At 35.5% G+C, this 22,788-nt stretch overlaps 1 protein-coding gene across 1 annotated transcript; it reads right to left on the bottom strand.

The window, feature by feature from the left end:
- Positions 1 to 1,182: 1,182 nt before the first annotated feature.
- On the bottom strand, positions 1,183 to 20,848 carry LOC5578269 (farnesyl pyrophosphate synthase). The gene is made up of 5 exons (XM_001663746.2): positions 20,209 to 20,848; positions 3,695 to 4,001; positions 2,799 to 3,160; positions 1,974 to 2,200; positions 1,183 to 1,913 (listed from the first exon to the last, which is right to left on the bottom strand). The coding sequence occupies exons 1-5, from the start codon at positions 20,421 to 20,423 to the stop codon at positions 1,732 to 1,734; spliced, it is 1,293 nt and encodes a 430-aa protein (XP_001663796.1). The 5' UTR covers positions 20,424 to 20,848; the 3' UTR covers positions 1,183 to 1,731.
- Positions 20,849 to 22,788: the final 1,940 nt, after the last annotated feature.

Raw genomic sequence — 22,788 nt, forward strand, 5'->3', positions numbered from 1 at the left:
ACATGGTTACTATGATGGTCCTATCAAACAACTTTCCAGAGGTGGGCCTCGTGGCCGTGCGGTTAGTGTCGTCAAGCATTTAAGCACAACGCGTTATTATGGGTTCGATTCCCACTTCAGGCGTTGAAATTTTCGTCAGGAATGTTTCTCGGCTGTGCCACTGGAGCATGCCTGTCCGTTGTCTAGTGTCAAGTTACAGTCTGAAGACGGTTTCCGTGTCAAAGCATTTCTGTTCCATACCCGAGACTTCCGATGGTCCCTTCATATATCGACTTATGGATGACTTTTCTCCATGTGTGTAGTACGTTGTGATTATCGTTTTAATAGATTTTATCGACCAAACTACTTAAACGATTAACGATTTATATCAGAATCATATCCTTCCATCATAGTCTGCAATTTAAATCCATTGCAATCCTATACGAATGAGCAATCTCAAAGCTCCTCCTGAACATTTTTCCATTTTTTTCAACTGAAAACTGTCGATCGTGTTGATAAAAACGGAACATACCTACTAGTATTCCAAAAATAATTGAAAGTTGAAGAGATAGAATTGAAAATTGCTTCATGGGGAATTTGAATAGTAACAGGAGCAAGACCAGAATCTAAATAAAACAATTCACCCTTCATTTGGTCGTGGTAATAATTATAATCTCATCAATAGTCATCAGAGCTTATAAAACTGAACTAGCAATTCAAAACAGCATTTGAGAATTTCAAAACATGTTTTTGCTAAACAAATCGCAAAAACAGCAAAAACAAATAAAAAAAATAGGCATCACAATGAACAACAAAGAAAAATCATAAATGGCACTTCAAATCTGACAAGCAACTATAAAAAATTTACAGTGTTTATTAAAATCTTTTTGATTTTGTGATACTTTTTAGCATTGTTTTGGGAGTTGTTTCGCTCAATTATTTCACAAGTAGATCTTCTACTGTAGAAGTGACATTTGGCTTCTTGGAGATCAGCAGTCAAAATTACTTTGGTAGAAAGCAGAACTTTTCTTGTTAGCTGCGACTACGCTTTAGAAAGTATCAAAACTTCTGCCTGCAAAAAGAAATTGCGTACGCGCGGAACTGGTTACTTGTTCATTTATTCATCTCACTCATGACTATATTTAAAACCGTATAAAGCTCATTTATTTTTGATAGAAGTCATCGAAAGAAAAATTCAATACGTTTTTATTGTTCTGCATTTAATATATTAATAATGATCTTTTTTACACGAATAATTATCAAACAGTTATTGTTTGTGCTTAAGATAAATTACTTATACCTGACTGCATTCAATATACCAAAGATCAAAATTAATTCGTACAATGTAAGGCTTCTCTATTAAAAATCTAAAATTAGACAATGTTTATGTTCAATTGCTTTGATTAGTCCGACCATATAGTAGAAATGAAATTTTTGTGTGAATTTTTAAATGCGATTCATCATCTGGGATTGAACATATCAAAACACAATTCATCCTGACTAAAACACGAAACACATCATCACGAATCATCGTTGCTGTACAATGAACGATTAAGTAAACGTACTGATGGCTAAAATTTTCTAAAAACCTCAGCCATTGCTCTATTCTATATCAATTAGCACACTGGCGGACAGTTTGGGCCAGTCTTATTGTGGGGGAGTACACGTAGGATTAGGTTCCTAAAAGCTACAAATATTCTGTCACAACCCTTCTCTGGTTGTCTCATCCAAGCAAAAATCGGATGATATAGTTTAACAATCTCGACGGTAAATCTTCTCCATAATCTTGAAGAATAGCTCGTGCGGGAGTCCCCTGGAAATTTGCTGTATGTGAGTTTTGATCATGTTGTAGGACTCTTCCTCGTAGATGGCATAGGTCGTTGGCAGACCCAGCTCTTCGTACAGCTTCTTCACACGGGCTACCTTCTCTGGATCTACAAAAGGAGAAATGATGTTAGTTGGGTTTTACGATTGATGTCTTCCAATGAACTTACCACTGGAACCATAGCACTGCTTCATGAGCTCCTTCTGCTCGTCGGAAGCGCGCTGCATTGCCACGACGGACAACCAAGTGCACTTTCCTTCCTCGATGTCGGTACCGATCTTACCAGTAACGGCCGGATCACCGAAGCAATCCAGGAAATCATCCTGAGTCTGATAGAACAGGCCAATCTCCAGCAGAATGGTTTTGGTTTGGCGGAACACTTCCGGATCGGTGAAACTGGAGAAGAGAGGAAAACATAATTTTGTTGTTTTAAAACTGTTGATATATATATTGTAAAAATGACAGGAATAACGTTTCTTTGAATTTCATGATGAATAAGTAATGTTGAGAATAGCATAGATATGCAATCTAGCCCAGGTTCTTCGACTCAAGTGAGGAAGCAAAGGGTGTCGCCAAACGTGGTCAGTATTACCAAATTTGGAGGATGTAGGCAGAAAATCTTAAACTCCATTAGGGCAATCAAAGTTTCACTTCCAAAGAAAGGAGATTGTCGCGATATGCAGGAAACCCTTTAAGATCCTGAACTTTTTTTAACATCTTGAAAAGAAGAGACACAAATTTTTCACTTATGACGACGAAATTGAACGTTTGTTCAAGGTTAAATTGAATGATTTCTCAATTGACTTTAAGTCACCTGAAGGGATCATAAATGGAATAAATAATTTAGACACTTAGGTCATTTAAGCTCAATGAAATAAATGTATAAAATGAAATGTGAAACGCATTAGAGATAACTGAATGTTTTGCGTCAGAATAACATAAATGAAACGTTATGGATCTCTCACTTCAGTAGAATTAGTCCTATCAAACTTACCCAGTCATGTGCATGGCCAGCGCCACCGGGAGGTAGAACGTATAATAGGCAGTCTTGTGGCAAACGATGGATTTGTACAGATCCATTGTGTATTTTGTGACATCCATGCGCGCCGATCGCAAGTCGAGCGATTGTCCGATGGTTGTGATGAACTTAATTTCATTAAAGGTCTCGACCAATTTGGAGTAGTAAGGCTCATCACCGAACTGCTTCTTAAGCACGTAGAAAATTGCTGCATCGATCATGAGGGCATCGTTGATGCCCGACAGTTTAACGTCCTCCAGTTTGTACCAACATGGCTGACCACGGCGAGTTTGACTGCCGTCCATTGCATCATCACAAATAAGGAACACAGCTTGGAACTGAAAAAAGAAAAAATGGGAATAGCCATCATCGCTTTCATAGGTGAGAAGAGTCAAAGAAAAAGATCCGAGATAAGGGATTACAACGAGCTCGATTGACGTCAGTTAACTGATCTGAACTGGAAATGCAAATGCTATTATAATCGTTGCTCTTACTGACAGCACCCTCCTTGTGCTAACCTAGCGGAAAGGTTAACGAGAAAAGTCTAGAATAACTTCTTGACGATAGTGCCACATAGCATCCGCAACAATAAGAAATCTTTTGTATGGCCTGATTCTGTTTGCATTGCAAATTTAGGTTTCAACATCAACAGGGAGAATCAACAGAAGCAAACAATTGGTCATAAACTTGCAACTGATAAGGAAGACCAACGCGAAGTTGCTGATAAGCTATTCTTAATCTCTCTGACTTGTGCGGCTCAAGCGAGTCTTGCATTTTTTGCAGATAAACAAATGTATTCCGGTAATTAGTCAATCACACATTTTACGACCCTTATCATTAACAAGCACACGACATCAACATCCGAGTCTTACCATTTCAATGACCCAACCCAGGTAGTGAGCTCTTCGGATGTTTTCCGGTGTCAGATCCTCGCTCTTGGACAGCATCCGATAGGCCAATACCGCAGCCAGTCCACGGTTCTTCTTGCCCTGTGGCACATTGTACTGCAGTGCCTTGACGAACCACTTGGGGGCCAATGTGTTGTCATACTTCTTACAATACTCAGTCAAATCACGGACTAGATCAGGAAAGACGGCCATAAACTCGCGGGCGTCGCTTTTGGTGACGATGGTCTGTGAGGCCGCTTCCGGAATCGAGTTGTTAAGAGTGGATAGGGTCCTGGAAGAAAGGGGAACGAGAGTTGAGGGTATCAGTAAAAAAAGTTGTTCATTGGTTGGCGCTATACGAATGATAAGCTAAATAAATGTTATTTGTGCGACAACTCTATGGTGTGCTATATCGAGTTATCTGAGTAGTGAAAACATTTGGCATATTTATGTACACAGATAACGTATCTATATGTTTACAGAGGAAATTACGCACCTTACGCCAAATTTTAACACCTTTTTTACGGTCATCTGGGCAGAACAAAGTACGCATTGGCCGTTTTTTCATACAAAATGGAACAGTTTGGAAGCTTGGATCTCGGCTTCTAGTAGTTCGATTGACATGAAATTCTCAACGCAGCTTGGAAACAACGTGCAATTTTCTGAGTTAAATTATCATAAATCTTCAAATTTGACAAAAAATTATGAAATTTTAAATAATTTTGGAATCGATATATTTAGAGCATGCTCTTTTGCAAAATTGTCAATTTGTTAAGACAAACAAGTTTGTAAAATGGTTTTCAGTAAAATTGATTGTTTTCAAAATATTTTCAAATTGAATTTAAGCCACTTTTTGCAAAATGGGAAATTTGGAACAACTCAAAAGTTTGTGCTTAAAATATAGTAACTTTTCTGTTGAGTATAGTGCATGTAATTTCTGAGCTGCGGTGAAAATTTTAAGTCAATCCGAGCACTTTATGCCTAAATCAGGCCTCCACACATTTTCTATGAAATACGAGAGACGAGATATTTCAATTCTTTTAAAATGGCAGACTTAAGTTTTAACAGAATGTCTAGGAATCAGACATTGATTTCCTCAATCTTGCGGTTTTGTTAAATTGCTAGAATCTTGAGGTTTTGTTAAATTGCTAACAGATTCATAAATTTTAAAGTCTTAACTGGTCAAATAACCGAATACTAAAAGTCTTTTACTTTTAATAATCGCACAGGATTAATACAAAATCAAAATCAGCTGTTTTGCAGCGATGAAGATTAATCCTATGTCCAAATTTTTCAAAGATTCTATTCTGTATTTATTCTCATTGCAGAAAGCGTCATGGGAATGTTCCTTGGAAATCATTGGAGTCAACCAAAAACCTAGCTCTCCGCACACGATCCGAAACTTATCATAAATTTAGCTGTGACAAAAAAAAGTTTCAAAACACCTCGTGTTTATACCAAGGATCGTGGCAGCGAAACAACAAATTACAGTCAACTCTCCCTAACTCGATAATTAAGGGACCATCGAGTTAGGGAAATTTCGATTTTTTTTTTCTTCTGTTAGTCAAAATACATTTGAAATAGTAATATTAACCTGAAAAATAGTAATATTTCAACACATTATCCTATTTGGCTATTTTTAGACAGCGTGGAATTTTTTGAAATTTTGTCACCCTGGAACACACTTAATTTATTTCGCCGAGGCCGGCAAAAATAATTGCCGAGAACCCAACAGCTAACTGCACAAAGTGAAATCAACCCAGGTGTCAAAAATCGCAAAAATCGCTCAATACACTCTCCCGTGAGAGCAAACTCATTAGAGATCTCACGCTTGAGATTTTGATGCAAAATCAACTCAATCAACTCAAACCGTAAAAAATGATTCAGTCGCAAAACCCGGCAAAAATTCGTGAAACCCGAATGTTGTTGTTTACGTTAGAAAGGATTAACATAATTTTACCAGACTAACAAGAAATTATTGCCGTGTGTGAGTAAACTGTGGAAATACGAGACAATGAGTTAAAAAGGTGAGCCAACTCATCCATGATTTTTTGACTGCTGAGTTGCATGATTGACAACTCACACATGAAAAATCTCAAGCATGAGTTGTGAGAAATTGAGTTACTGCTAATACTGCTTGAACGAGATTTCAGTAAAAATATGTTTTACGGGCTTAGTTAGTTAAATGCCGAACTAACTTTACTGAAGTAAAATTCTACGATTAAGTGTGAATGGGTTGTAAACCTTCATTTTACTATTAATATAATCATAATATTCAAATTCATCTAATTGCTTAACATTTTAAGGAATTTGATCAATTTTATGAAGAGAAATAAACTTGCATAGAAAACTGAAACAGATAGCATTACCATATTTGAAGACCCTTAGCTTGATTCAAGGTCAAGATCAAATCTGCAATGATTTGATAAAAACAAAGTGCAGTTGAATCAAGAATAAATTCCAAGCTCAACTTTGGAGTAGTAACTTGCGATGTTCGAAAGCCATGTGTCGAAATTCATTACACTCTAAAGTTCTTCTAGGGATATCATCAGACTTTTCTCAGAGGTTCCTATTGTTCAAGTATCCTTCCTAAAATACTTAAATGTTTTCTCACGAACTTCACTCTATTTTTCAAGCATCCTTTTACTCCTTTTTAGGCATAGGATCCTGACATGAATTTCCTCAAGAACTCTTCAAAAAATTTCCAATTTCTGTAAATGATCTAAAGTAAAATCACTGGGAGCATTCGTTAAACAACCTTCACAGGAATTTAAAGAATCTGATCTGGCCATGAAAGAATCGTATAGAAATTCCTGATGAATTGTTGAGCAGATACGAAGTAATAACTATCATTGACCAAAGTAGAATTCATTCTCATTTGATTTCGAAGCACGATCAAAGTAAGCGAAGAAAAATATTCCATCTGCATCGCTCCATGTTCGGCATTGTTTCGCAAGTTGTAACAAGTATGATAAATAACAGCAGAGAACGAAAGCCCCAAAGAGACCGATGATTTTTCTCGCTCGTTTTGCATTGGGGATATGTGTTTTATTGCACTGGCAAGATAAACGATCCCCAGATATCGATGGCAATTGTATCCCTCAGGATTCGAGCTCATTCAGATGGGTTTTATCATGCGCTGTTACTCACCGATGTAATTAGAGCTGTACCAGTAGACGTTATACAGGCTCTCGTGAAGTACTACGGATCATGATTGTTCGCTACAGAAAGCGATAAGTGAGAGTTTCTCTCAATTTTCTCAGAGTTAAATCCCTGACTATCACTATGTTATGCAAAAGATCTATGCCTAATTTCGCAATTTTAATCCAGAAACATTTGAATCAGCCACAAATGTGGTATTAGCAAATGAATTATAAAGCTTGTAACTGTTATAAAATACGAATATTGAATGTTAATTCCTGCTATTTCAAGAACTGTTTCGATGCTTTTATTATTTCTATCACTTTGACGTGTTAATATCTCATAATTCGTTTTCGAACGAATTTCTGGAGTTAGCCTTAAGGAAATCGTACGAAAAACCTCTGGGAATTAATTGTGACAATCCATATAAAAATCTCTGGATAAATTTTTGCACCAATCTCTGAAATTTAAGAGAATGCAAAGAGGTCCTTGGAGAATTACTGATATTATTGTAGAAGCTTCAAAATATACTCCTGGATGATTTTTTTTCCAAACTATGAAAGTATTACTTTAAGAATCTCCTGATTAATTTCCCAGGTAAAGGAATTCTTGGCTGAAAACCAGCATAATTGATATCAGTGATTTTCAAACAAATATTTTCCGAATATATCAAGAAAAGAATTGAATGAGTTTTGGAAGAAATTCGTGAAAAAATCCTAAAATGATTCATTGGAAGCATCTCTTAAAAATTGTTCAATAGTAATTTCAGGTAGGATTTCTGAAGGAATTCAAGAGGAGTTAAGGCTAAGACATTCCTGGAGATAAAGTTAGTGGAACTTTTAGATGATTATATGGTAGAAACTTTATAATGTTCCTATGGAAAGTAGTGAAGAAGAATCTTTTGTATCTATTATTGGATTTTAACGTATTTAATGTGAAGAACCAGATATTCATTCAAGCTGAGAACTTGATCGATTAGTCACTTTTCAGCTTAATCAGTTGTCTGGTTATTCAGATTTGAGCTCTTGGAAGTTTGAAGTTTGGCTTCGATTCATCTTTACCTTAAAAGTCATAGGATATGTCCAAGCATTTTGAATAAGCTTTACACTACAAAGTTATCTATATGCCACCATTTACTGCATAGTTGTTCTCCAAACAAACGTTTATTTATATCTGATAGTTTGGTTAAGACATTTTTGTTAATAATGAATCGAGAACTTTGTGAACTTGGTCATTTATTGGTCGTTTTGAAAGCTTAAGTCCACTCTGACTCCAAATGACATTTTTCATATTTTGAGAAAAATTGGCTCAAAGTCTAATGCTTTGTAATTTTTTAACTCGTTAAAATTTTGAATCAATATTTCTACACATCTTTGAGTTACTTTCAAACAATATGATGTGATGTGATAATCATGAAAAATCATAATCCAAACCTCTGATAGAACGATTGTTTATGGACTATGTGTACTTTGTTTACTTTGACTGAACTGAAGACCACCATTCAGTGAGGTGGTTCCTTCGACACCAGTATCGTAAATCTTTTAAAAATTCAATAATCAATCCCGAAACCAGTGGCATTACGATAGCTTTAAAATTAGGGTTTTGCAGGGTCAGGGCATTGAAGAGGTTCAGTCAAAGTGGACCAAGTGAAAATCTTGAGTGCTGTACCAGTATTTTGTCCAATAAGCGGGTTCTAGGACATTCCATACATACACCATAGAACTATTAACTATAAACTTCTATCGGACTCTGAAATCTACTCAAAAATGCAATAATCAAAAAAATTATTGCATTTCAACACTTGGTCCGCTCTGTCTGCACAGAAATTTTTGCAATTTCAGACCACCCATCCAAATATAGTAAATGGTCAAAAATCTAAATCAAATGCATCGAATTAAGTAATATTTATGAATTTCTATTGGTGGATAAGTAGAAGAATCATTCGATGTCAAATAATCTGATAAATCTATTGATTTTTTTTTTTCATTGCTTCGCATTCCTCAGCGCGCTGATCATTTTCGCTGTTATGGTAATAAGAACATGGTCCACTCTGACTGCACACTTTTATCGATTTTTAGTGATCATCCAAAGTAAATGTATTACCTACATATCTCTCGTAGTTTACAGCTTTCATCAAATCTGATCAAAGTGAAATGGAGGTAAGGTAATTTCGCATCTACTGAAAAAAAATCCAATTTTCCCAAGTTTAGTACTTGGTTCCCTCTGACTTAATGCCGACCAATTGAAATAGTTTCATTGTTTATTGGCCATTTATCTTTTTTTCAATGCAGTTACATCATTTTGAAATGCTGAATCCCTTAAATTATTAAGCATTAAATTGTATTTCTTATGTTAACGCTTATTTTCTCTACTATAAAGTAAAAAAGTGCATTGTGAGTTCATCAATCATCTGACAACATCACGAATCAGGTAGATGATCATATTAAAAGAAATCTACTTCTTTACGTTTATTTATTTAGCATCTTCTCGTAAACCTGTTGACTGATGAAGAATTAAGTCAACAATCTGCTCATAAACAGATTACTTCACCTCTTATTATACAATTTTAACTGTCAGTTTTATCTGTCCACTCCTGATTAAGTGTTCTATTTTTAAAACCCCGGCTGAGTATATGTAAACTTGTTTTCAACAATAAAAGCTCCCTCATCCAATGAATGAAATAGCTTTACGTGCTTGTGAAGTCATAGGACCTATAAAAAGCGAATGGAAACTATTTCACATATTTAATCTTTTTAAGATTCTGTTTACAATCCTGTAGATAAGGTGATAAAGATCAATGTCAGTTCTATAATCGCAAAATATGTTTGTTCAGCAATCCACAATTTTGCTGTATCCCTGCCAAGCGACTAACGATAATCTACCGGCACTTGACGCAGTGAGTGGAAGGGGAGCAGGTGTGGTAGTTGTTGTGCAGCCCGGCACCTACCATCGCTTATAGTGAATATTATCAAATATCTACCAACCACGCTCCACTTCGCATCTCCAGGAATAGTGAACATGTGATCGATGAGTGATATTGAGAGAAACTGGTCAAAATGCACTGTAGAAATATTTGAATAGGGTTATACATACAGCATTAGAACGATTAAAAAATGTTTCATAATCTTATTTTCCAGGTGGCCCACGATTGATATGGAAATTACTTTGGAGAATATTTGACAAATGTTATGAGTAGTACGTCATTGTAAATACAAACTGATCATCTTTAAATCTTATCTTGTTCTTCGAACCATAGAGAATTACAGAAAAGAATATTTCATTATTACCAAAATGTCTGAAAATTTGACAGAGCGCTATTTTCTTTTAAAGATTTTTAATTTTTTTTTGTAATGAAAACCTACCGCATACATCACGCAGTATATGGAACTTAGATTCCGATTTGCATTTATAAATTCCGTCAATAAACTTAATGAATTCCCAAATTTCCATACATCAATCATACTTAGATGTTATTGATCAATTAACAAAAAATATGCATTTTACTTCATTTTTTCCTAAAGTATTATAAAATACATCCCCCGTCCCCCTGGCGACTAGCCTGTTGACCTTGATAATAAAATTCAAACTGGAGTGCCATGCAAGCGTCTGAACAACAACAACAGCTTCGCGAATGTAAATTACATCGCGCATTTGATGTTCCCCAGCCGTGCGGTACTTACTACGCCTTTTAGGTTGGATTGATGTGAGTAAATATTAGCAATTCCCGATCCGGTAGTCCCGTGATTGGCACCCGACACAAACTGATTCTTATCAATTGTTTTCGTGTTTTTTTTTCTGCTGCTAGCTGATCTACTTTATTTTTTATACAAGTTTCACGCTGATATGCATCGTCGTGTAAAAATGGAAACAGATAACAATGGGGAATCTATTTTTAAGTGCAACGCATTTTCAGAAGATAAAATCTGTTTCCGAAGATTCAATTCGTTATGGCCTACAAGATAATGGCAACGCAAAAAAACCAAGTCAACAACTTCATTCGAAGGACTTTGCATCGCAGCCACTAACCTTGGCATAGGTGGAGAGAAGCAACACCACACCGTATACTACATAATATGTAGGTAGTAGATGGAAAACGGTCCTCGTGGCACGTAGGCCTTTTGTCTGACCGAGCCATCATTGATTGTGCGAAAGAGGAACACTGTTTACCAACTTCACGTCTTATCTGCGTGGTCGCAGTTTCGTTTTTTGTCACTGGAAACGTGTCGCGATCCACGTGGATTAGCGGTTCTCAACTGTTTTACACACAATCGGAGCAAAGCGAAATATGATTGAGTACATCATCGGTGCCTAAATTTAGAACAGTTAGGGCGCAGATTGTAACATTGTTGCTTTGAACTCCATCGTTGGAAGAAGAGAAACTCTTTTCAAATGGTAAAGTGGTTGATAAATATTCCATCTCCGAAATGAGCCAGCCTCGGGCTGCAAATCTCGTTAATAAAGATAATAATATTATTATTAATAATAATAATAATAATGAATTTTCCAATGCCTTCCACATTATGACAAAATCTATTTAATGTTGAAATGTTTGACAAATACAAAACATATAATTGTGGGAGCACATTTTGAAACGAACCATGCTCTCATGCCTCCACTATGGTTTTCTTTATTTTAAGGTACTAATGGATCTTTCAAACCATATGATACGTTTCCTAAAAATATGTACTAAATCATTGATTCTAATTATTCGTAAAAGTTTAACTATAAATATTTTTGTCGAGATTTGTGGGGACTTCTGAAATGTGTGGGTCCCGGGGGCCATGGCCAATCTTACCCTGGCGGGTGATCTTACCCCGTCTTCTGCTAATCAAACAGTCATATTTTGATATAACTCTTTTATCTCTTATATTTATCGCATAAATCTCAGGATTTTATTACCAGTTCATTGCTTCTACTCATGAATCCGCAAATATGTTTCAGGGTTTTTTTTTAAGATCTCAAAATGATATACCTACCAATCATCGAAACTATCTAAAAGTCTTATATATAACAACTCTTTTAGTTCTTTACCTTAGTTTCATGCTATTTTACACCTAACGGAAGATGTTTTTATAGATCTTTTTAATTTTACTCATCGAAGTGTAGGTATCGACAAGTACTGTAAAAATCGAGTTTTTCATCGAGATGAGTACCGTGATGAATCAAAATCCAAACGGTACCAATATCCGGTCACTCTGGTTATATTCATTAATTTAAGCAAGATTTCAATGCTAATATGTTTGGGTTTTATTCAAATTATTTACTTTTACCATTGTAGAACATTGAACAACATTTGAAGTTTTGTTCAGGTGAAACATCTCGGAAGCCAAAGATGTGACGATCATCTTTGGTTTCCGAGATGTTTCATCTGATTTGTACCCCTACTCATGACTACGGTTTCACCTCAAAGATAAAGTGACCAGTCATATTTGACTTCAGTGCGGGACACAATTTGTAAACTATTGAAAATAAGTGTAAGGAATACTAGAAAGTGCACATTTATTAATCATATAAATTAATAGATTTTTCAAGGTCATGACTGTTTTGTACTTTTGCTCAAAATTCCATATATTAAAGTGTGATTTCCATAAACAGTAGTGGTTTTTAGTATTTTACAGATATAAAATAACAAAATAAGTAACAATTTCAATTTAAATCACGTGATAATTTCAAACCAAAATTTTTAAGGTTTGAATTTTTAGATTTCGAACTGTATACCGTTTTGATTCATATTACGGACAGCTTCAAATTACGGACACTCTTCTTTGTATGGGAAACATTTCACACGAAATTTTTCAATTTTTGTCGTTCAAAAGTTCTCACTTCTGAGGCTCGTTTTAATACATTTTTTCCATGAATATCTCTGAAAATTTATAATGCTTAGCTGCATTAGACGTTTCTTGAATGATCTGACGATTTCAACTGATGGTTTGACTTTTCTATTTATGATTAACATGAGCTGTCCGGAATTTGAATCAAAGTGTCCGGAATATGAGACAAAAGTAAGGAACCGTGCGGAATAAGAATCATGGAAAGTCAACACAATTCTATTAATTTAAAATTATTCATGTTGCGGAACCAAAATCTTCACCCGCCATTCGAAAGTTAAGTGTTTTGGAGGCTCGATAACGCGGAAGAATCATACAGAATGATTTATTTTATGTGCTTTTTGATGGGTTATAATTCACTGAGGCCTTAAGTGTCCGTAATATGAATCAAAACGGTACTATAAGATTGTGGACTGAATATAATCCAAGAAAGGTTCTAAATATAGCATTACTCTGAGCTACATCCGGTGAGTTAGTTTGCTTAATAAAATCCTCTGAATTCGGAATTGAATCTGAGCAAAATTTTTGCAGAAATAAGAACATATTTTGAGAACAGAACTAATGTAAATTATTTAAAGATTGTAAGTAGCGATGACACACAGAATTTGAACCAAATCATAAGCTTCATTTATAAAAAAATCCGTTCGATTTTCGTCCCAACTCCGGCTGAAATATTGTGAACATTTCTACCAGTGCATAATGGTCAGGCTTCATTCCATGAAAAACCGATGTAGTGGGTCACCGAATTCCGTGAAAATTTGCTATTTTGTTCCTTATTCGAAATAAGGATACACGTGTTCTTGGATTCTTTGATTGGGGGTGACCATTTCCGAAATATGGTGACCAGAAAAATCGCGATTTCGAAATTTTTTTTAGATTATAACTTTTGAACCGCATGACCGATTTTCAATTTTCTTGGATGAACTTTTCAAGAAAAACATTAAATTTCACGAAAAATGTTTTTTTTTTATTAAAAAATAAAAAAAAAACGTTTTTTTCGTGTTTTGAAGACCTCGGAACATAAGGAGCTATTGCTGTTCTAATTTTTTTCTTGGAAGTTCAGAAAATTTTACGCTTACTGTCAAATTTTCAGCAATGTATGTTTTTTAGTTTTTGTGATATATTTTTTTGAAAATAAAAAATCAGTCATTTTTTATCGGTACACACTGTAGGTCTTAGCGCATTAGATTTTTTATTTAAAAAAATCGTAACTTTTCAACAGCTCACCAATTATCAATCTTTTTTCATGGAATGAAAGCTTAAGATTTCAACTTTTCACAAAACATATAAAACCCTGAAAACAATGTTTTTTTACAAGAAAAAATATAAAAGTTTCAAGTTTTTTAGGATTTTTTTATAGTTTTTCAAACATGCACTGTATTTTAAAATAAATTTTATAATAAGAAGAACAAATTTCTTTTAAGATATTATCTAGATATGTGGATTCTGTTACAAACTTGATAAAAATCTTTCATTTCTTCTTAATCTTAATTAGAATCAGTTTTCATTATTCATATTTTAAGTACGAATTCCATTATTTGTGATTATCTCTTCAAACCGGGACGTTTTCCGGGACGCTTGGTGATGCGGGACAGGTTGATCAAATCCAGGATTGTCTGATTACTTTACTCAAACATCAATTGAGTACATCTAAATCGTATTAAGACATGCACAATTTCCTGCACCGAATTATGTGAGTCTTGAGAGTTCTTTACTCAACAGGATTATACAAATTGACCCGATTTACGGTAATTTCGATCAACAGATGTTTTATAATATAGACAAATATTCCAGTAGAGAAAAGCGACGCATTGCCAGCAACACCTGAGTGTAATCTTTCATTTAGCACAATTCGTCCCCTTAATGCTACAACTAGATAACTCGAAAATCAAAATTTTGAGATGTGCAACTTTGAAAGTATGACCATTTAACAAGGTGATGGTTAATCGCAGAGATTATGATTGAAAAATGATCTTTAACTTGTATATTTTGAATCACACGCTTAAGACCTGTGGATATTTTGCAGATCTAATTAAGAAAACTGTTTTGACAAATTGAAGTCAAAAATTTCAAATTTCGAGTTATCTAGTTGTAGCATCAAGGGGACGAATTATTCCTACAGTAAAATAATCATGCTAATTGAAAGACCAGCGCAACATGTGAGGCGTAAATTAACCTAATTCGTCATAGCGAAATCCAATTGTTTTCGGCTTCTCACAAACTGCACTAATTTGAAACATTTGTATTAACTGCTTTCGATTAGTTTTGGTCAAATAGCAAGATCGTGATGGAAGTTTGAAGTACCGTGATTAAGATTTGACCACGGATTAAATTGACTTAGGTAAAATACATGTTGGAATTCATAGTTGAGCTGCCAATATTTGTAAGCAATATTGAACTGGGCCTTTCTTAGCCGAGTGGTTAGAGTCCGCGGCTACAAAGCAAAGCCATGCTGAAGGTGTCTGAGTTCGATTCCCGATCGGCACAGGATCTTTTCGTAATGGAAATTTCCATGACTTCCCTGATCATAGAATATAATCGTACCTGCCACACGATATACGAATGCGAAATTAGCTCAGTTAATAACTGTGGAAGTGCTCATAAGAACACTAAGCTGAGAAGCAGGCTCTATCCCAGTGGGGACGTTAATGCTAAGAAGAAGAAGAAGAAGAAGAAGAAGAAGATTGAACTGATTGAACTATACAAACGCTTTGTGAATGGATCAGTATTTTTCAACAATTTTCTGAAACTGAAAAATAATGGTGAACGTATCTCGATATGATTTCTGATACCCTCAAATGACCTTTTATGAAATTGCCAAAAATGTTGTAGGCAACTCGTTGCAGAACTCGATTTTTACAGCCCTCGTTGCAGTTATCCAACTCGGCAAGTCTCGTTGGATAAATGTACGGCTCGTGCTGTAAAAATCGTCTTTCTGAAACTTGTTGCGTAAACTACTATTACCAAACTGTTCAGCTGTTGAGATTTTACAGGAATCTGTGAAATTATTGAAGTGTGCAATGTAGATGGAAAAAGGTTAAAAATAGGCAACATTTCTTAAAGGTTTACTATTGAATTTCTGTATTGTATACATATCAACAAAAAAAAAATGGTTTGAATTTAATATGCCAATCCTTATACACTCTATTATAATGTTTAGATATCTTCTTAGATTTTTCTAATTCAATTGCTGATATTTACATCAAGTTATCAGAACATGTTTTCAAATGCAGAATATTATTTAATTGAAATAGTAAAATATTCTTAAAATAAGATATTACTTAAATGTTTCTATTGAGAACAACTAATGATAGCTACAGAAATCATCGGTGATGTTTCCCGATTATTATTTCGTTCAGCTACAGAACGTTTCCTTTCCAAACCCGGCCGGCCATGGCAAGTAGCGAAATTCCACCTCTCTAAAGCTTGCCTTTGCATGGGAAACTGCGTAGTATATTCCACAGTATTTACCACGAAGCAAAACAAACCGCGCCCCTCTTCCAAACTCGTCGCCCGGTAAAAATATGTGTTCTTCCCTCAACTAAATACTTTCGCGCGCGTGGAGTTCTGTAGAGTGGAGTGAAACTCTTTTCGTAAAGACGGAGTATCCACCTAGACATAAACATACTGGCTTCAGGCTTTAACCTGTTTTCTCGCACTATTGGACTGGAGGACGGTGAGCCAATACTCGAGTGCATGCGGACTCGCACAGAAAGTAAATTAGCGAGTTTATTTTTGAATATTCTTCTGATTCACCGGGCGGCGGTCAGTCACATCATCATTTTCCACAGCCGGTGCGAAAAGAAGATATGGAACACACAGGTGTCCATTGCTTTGGAGCAGCAAACTTTTTGAATTTAATTAGCAACAACATTCCAAAAAGGTGTGTGGTTAGATCCTACAGGGTAGAAAAAGCCAATCAACCTCGACCGTGTCGATCGGCGGCCAAAGTTTTACGCCGTACTGAAATTTGCATACCATCCAGTGTCAAGTGTTGAGCAAAATCACGCGATCAGCAGATGATCCAAAGGCATACCAAAGCAAACCACGGTCGTCGGTCGTGCGTTTTGTTTGGGCTTGTATTACCGGGCGCGTTAATTTTGTCTGTGTTGAGTCAATATTTGCATGGATATCGTTTTTACAACATATGTATGACTCAAAGGAGAAAATGTTATAAAAACAGTAAGAAAGAGGTAATAAAAGATGCTTGTATTGGAAGGAGCGGTTCAAGTTGAGATATGGTTATTATAATTGTACTACCCAAGTAACATTGACAGATGAATAACAGCTTATTTAGCTGAAATGAGCCATCCTTTTAGCTGAATAAGCTGTTATTCAGCTATTAATGTTACATGGGTAGTTTTCTCTAAAAGCCATCATTTTGAAATGATTTTTTTTTTTTTCAATTCTTTATCAGTATCATTCCAAACATAGCATTCATTTCATATTACGTTGAAATGACTTGGTCACGACATTTATGAGTGTCAAAAAGTTTTCGGGGAAATGGAGCATTCGAGGAACTGACGTTTGAGGATGTGACATTCGGGAATCCAACATTAGCGGATTACCTGAGTAATATACATGTTACAATTAAGGCATTAAGGCATACCAATAGATTTGTATATGACCAGATATGGTCATATAATAGTTAATATGCCTCAATTATGACATGTGTGCTACTTCGCACAATCGATTATTACAGGTATACCTCAGTTTAGTAAACATTTCGATTTCAAAATTGGCCATAAAATCGAATGGTAATTTAAACTGAAGCAAATTTTGTTTCTCACTTTTTGTTTTCGTCACAGAAAAAATAAAAAGAATCGGTTGAGAAACGATATATCTCCGTCGCTATTTGAAGTTGACCATTTTGCATGGGAAAACTACTTTGGTGCATTTTATATGTCCGATGCCGTATGTAAACAGTAGTATCTGTAATGACATGATTTATCTGTAGAAAGATATATTTTGAGTGTACCATGCATCTGATTTCTAATAATTTTAGAAATGTTGAGGCGTTATTTGGTTAAACAACATTCGTTAAACAATTACCGCATCTATCATAAACTTTCAGATCAATTGGTGCGATTAAAATAGATTACATAAAAGCCACTGTAGCATGACATCTCCGCTGCAAGCATTCTAAAAATATACGTCTAGTGGCCATTTACCTATGCTGCACTGAAATTGAATTGAGTTTCATTGAGTAACAACCGAGCATTTGCGTGCGAGCCTACCAAAGAAGACGAGCAACGAAAAAACTCTAATGCATTTCATGCACTTTTTTTCGTTTGCGTTTATTTTTCTTTTTCCAACATAGGCATTTTAACGTTTGCTATGACTGTGGTGACCGTGGTGACACAATAATTCTTACAAAATACGCATTCAATTCATTTTCTCGTCGAATCATCACTGTTGGTAAATAGTAGGCTGCGACGACCATATCGTGGCTTCTTGCTGAGCTCACGACGGCTTTTCGAGTCGACTTCGCGAGGGGCTTAAAACGAAAGAAGCAAACAAAACATGGAAGACGATAACGCTGCTGGTGCTCTATCTACTAGCTCATATAGGAGCGTCGAGAAGAGTGCCCGATAAAAACCTGTCTAGCCGGAGATGGACTTTGGATCACACACGTTCCCTGTCGTGTGGGCAATGCCAACTTTGATCGAACTGAATTGATGATAATATTTTCTGACCTGTCCACTTTTCATAAATGTTCTGATTTTCAAGTCCACACCATTACCTTGACTGGCATCCTACAAGGACTCGGGTCAAAGTTTATGATGTCTTTGGACAATTAACAAATATCATAACTTTTGTGATAAGTTACAAAACAACAACAACAAGAAGTCACATAAAAGTTCATGTAATAACTCGTTTATTCATACAAACTATTTGAAAACCGCAAAACATGGTGGTTAAAATCGTCGCATAAAACGCTTTTTTCTGAGTTCATTTGTACATTTTGTTTCGTCCCGTACACTCGTACAAAGTAAGTCGTATCAATCCGTAAAAGCTGTCAAATCAACATTTGTTATCATTGGATAAGTTGCATAAGATCACAGGTTAGTTCGGTAGAAAATTTACAATCTCGCATTGTATGCTGTATTCATCACATAATATATGCGTATATCGCCTTCACTTCTGTACGTAGAAGGCCTTTCCGCGACATCTTATAAGTGAAATTTTGCATATACAAAGCCTCCAGGTGATTTCGTTATTCATACATTTTGGTTGTCTGGGTACCTATCATGAATTGCGTATTACAACGAGTGCTGCTGAATGTAAAAACTTTGGAATAATTGAAATGCTTATAGCACCTTTGTATGCGAAATATAGTATCAAAAATTAAGAACCGATATTAATTTCGAAAAGGTTACCGGGAAAAACATTTTCCGATGACTTATTTTACGAGGAAGGATGATATTAAAAATATGCAATTATCAAAGTCACGTGCTATTAATAACATACACCAATTCCGAGCCTTGAAAAGTTTAGCTTCAAATCAAATAAATACCTATTTGTTCAGGATTTTGAAATTCTAGATAAAAATGCAATTTTTTATTTGGATTAGAATAAAAATCTTGTTTCACCAAGTTTTTGGGGTTTTTCAGCAATACCGTCAAACGGGGTGACTTGCAACGTTTTTCAACTTCAATCAATCAAAAAAAACCTTGATCTAGATATTCCTTTTTGAACTTCTAATAGCCTATATAAAGAGATGACAGGATAGATAACCTAGGTTAAGTCACAATCTGTGCAACCATAAGTGTTGAAGATGTAGAACCAATAAATATATAGATATACTTACTTCTAATATACATAAATAGCTGAAATTTCGTAATCTAGAAATTATTTTTGTAACCTTTGTGTTTTGTTAGGACATTTTGAAACTTGTAAATTATCCAAAAACTCAAAACTTGTTTGATGCACCTCCCGATCTCAATGCAATCAGTTGAAAGTTGGACCATAGACTCCTTCAAGGAGAAACGATCGTGGACATCAAAGACTTTCTTTTTAAAAAGGAGGACAGGCCTGTCGTCTAGGTACTTCAAGTGAAACAATTACTACAGATAACCATATCGAATTGTGTCACATTTCCATCGCATAAGGAAAATGGGATATCTGCAGGTGATTTACTCGATACAACACCCGGCTCTGTAGGACACTTCTCTACCACTGTTTCGCTTCCGTTTGGTGCGTATTGCGCAATCGCATAAATTGCGTTTGTGCGATGGGACGTGACTGTTCGTTGAGCTGCAATGGTCACTATTTGTTTTTCCTTGTCGGTTTTCACTCTCACTATACTTTGTTAGCTGGGAGTCAAGCCTATATAGTCTATAGTTTGCACCAAATGCGGAAGAATTGCATAGTCTGCCCCATATACGGACTTTCTTCTGGTGCGAACCCGGCTATGATAGTAACCAATGGAAAATAGGTATAGGTATGCAACATGAAGAAATTTAGTAGGCGATGTTCACGAAATAAGGTCACTGACTGAAACGAATAGTTAGAGCAAAGAGCACTTACCTCGATACTTTCTTCAGCCTGACCTGCAACTTGCTGTTGTAGTCACGGCTGACTTTCTGGGTCTGGTTCTCTCGCATGGTCATGTAGTCCGAGTTGACCTCGCTGCTCTTGGAGATGAACCTGGCATGCTGCATCTGCACCGGGGTCTCTACCGACCGAGCAAACTGGCGACCCATGGTCTGCAGGGAACCGGCTCTGATCAACGTGGACAGCATTTTCACGATTTTATTTAACACTAGTTTGCAACAATCGACTTTCTCAAAAAGTTGTTCATTCGCGACACGAGGCTTTGTCTGGTGAAATTGTTTCCAATTTTTTCAACAAACTCCTTCACTCATGCTACCACTTCTTTGGTCTCTCTCGGCTGTTAGCTCAATATCAAACTCGCGACTGATTTGTTCACAGGACAAGTCAGCTGAATTACAACACCCCTTTCAAAGTCAAGTTTTTTCCGTTTGGCAAATATAACACAATGATTGACACTGTTGATTATCACTCCTATTTTCTCTGACAAAATGGATTTCATCAATCAATTGAGTTCACTGGAAACCAGATTTTTTTTTCTTCTCTTTGTTGAAGAGTTTCGAACGCACAGTTAAATATTTGCGACTTTTCGTAGCGACGAGTTGAAAACAACTGTGCCTTTGCCGTGCGGCTCACGGATATAGTTCTACATCGTCTCCGTCGTCGTCGTCGTCGGTTTGTGTGGATGGAGAATGGAATACAACACAAAAATAATGATATACGTACATGGATGCTATTTTTAGGAGGCGAAACAGGGCAAAACGGGCAAATGCATCTAACTACGAAATTCATCCGATGAGATGCATAACATTGCAGTTATATTTGATCTTTTTTTTGTGAATAGTACTGTGAATTAAAAATAAGACAAAAACATTCAAATTTTTAAATTTTGTCCATGTGTGAAAATAATGGTGGCATTTAGAGTGTCCAATTCCCGACCATTTTTCTCGTCCCGGGATTCAGGACAAAATTCTATGCTTTTCCCGGGAAATCCCGGGATCCCGGGATTTAAATTTTTTTAATAAAATTGGCATTTCGGTTGAAATGGAAGTTCAAATTTAACAATACAATGTTTTTTCAATGAAATAAACAGATAATGTAAATTTTAATATTTTAATTATAGCATATCACATTTCAGATATTCTGATGAAGAAACCTAACAGAAATCAAAACTTAGCTTGACTAATTACGGGTTTGCTATGTATTTTTTCAAATTATCTATAACATTTATGAATGCAAGCATGATAAAAACTTAAGTCATAATATTAAAGCAATTGGCTTCAAACATTTGAAAAGCCATAAAAACTTTAGAACAAAAGAAACGATCGAAGATCATTGAAGCTATTGTAGATTATGCTAAAACATATGTAATTACTGAAAATTATTGACTGAAGTTTATTGCCGTAAATCGCAAGTCAGTGCCATCTGCATTTTGGTCCAAGTTGAGCTGATATTAGTTTTTATTATATCTTCTAATGATCTTTCAGCTGCACTAACTAGAAATCACTTTTTGTTCAGTAAAATTAGGAAAGAACACCAAGTCGGATTGTCCCATAATAAGAAGTAAACGCATGTAAGTCCCATTGCACGGAGTAAAGAGCAAATTATGAAAGTTTCATTGAAATTGAAACATGTTCCAATCTCCTGGATTTTTTTTTTTGAATATTTGTATGAAAAACGAGATTGAAAACTTCTCAGTTAATTTTATCAGTGCCTACTTTTTACAGATGGTACCGACTTGCAATTTGTGGTAGTTTATGTGTACTTTCAAATTTGTTATCTCAGCATAGGCTTATAAAAATGGCTAATGTTGAAAAAAAAGCATTACAACTTTGCAACTAGACAAATAAAACTATGTGTTTCTTACTTGGTAAATTGATATTTTCATGAAAATAATTACTTGTTTATTCTTGATTAGGTTGATAGTAAGGAAAAATGTCATTAACAATTGAAATTCAGTGGTTTTCATCAAATTCTACGTAAATTTCGGGAATCCCGGGATTCCCGGGATATCACAAATAAAATCCCGGGAAACGAGAAATCCCGAAATTAATCAAATCCCGGGATTTTTTGTCCCGGGATGTCCCGGGATGGACACTCTAGTGGCATTCCATCGATTTTGAAAGAATTCCACGATGTATTGAACTATTGCATATTGTTTTAATTTGTAGATGTCTCCTTGAATAGGGTCCAAACCGTTGACTTTCGCGACATTGTTTGATGCAAAATGTTTTGTGATCCATCCTCCTAGCAGTGAGATGAAAAATTATTTATTTTTTCATATCATTCAGATAGACATATGGTGTCTTCAACAAACTTATAGAATTGACTAATCGAACCAACTTTGACAATTCTTCTATGTGTTATACTTTTTTAGATATGGTCGGCGTTAAGTCAGAGGGGACCAAGTACAAAACTTGGGAAAATTGGATTATTATCTAATTAAATGCGAAATTACCTTACCTACGTTTCATTTTGATCAGATTTGATGAATGTTGTAAACTGCGAGAGACATGTAATAAATTCACTTTGAATGATCAAAAAAAATCGATAAAA

The sequence above is a fragment of the Aedes aegypti genome, chromosome 2, assembly GCF_002204515.2.
Source record: "Aedes aegypti strain LVP_AGWG chromosome 2, AaegL5.0 Primary Assembly, whole genome shotgun sequence".
NCBI lineage: Eukaryota > Metazoa > Arthropoda > Insecta > Diptera > Culicidae > Aedes > Aedes aegypti.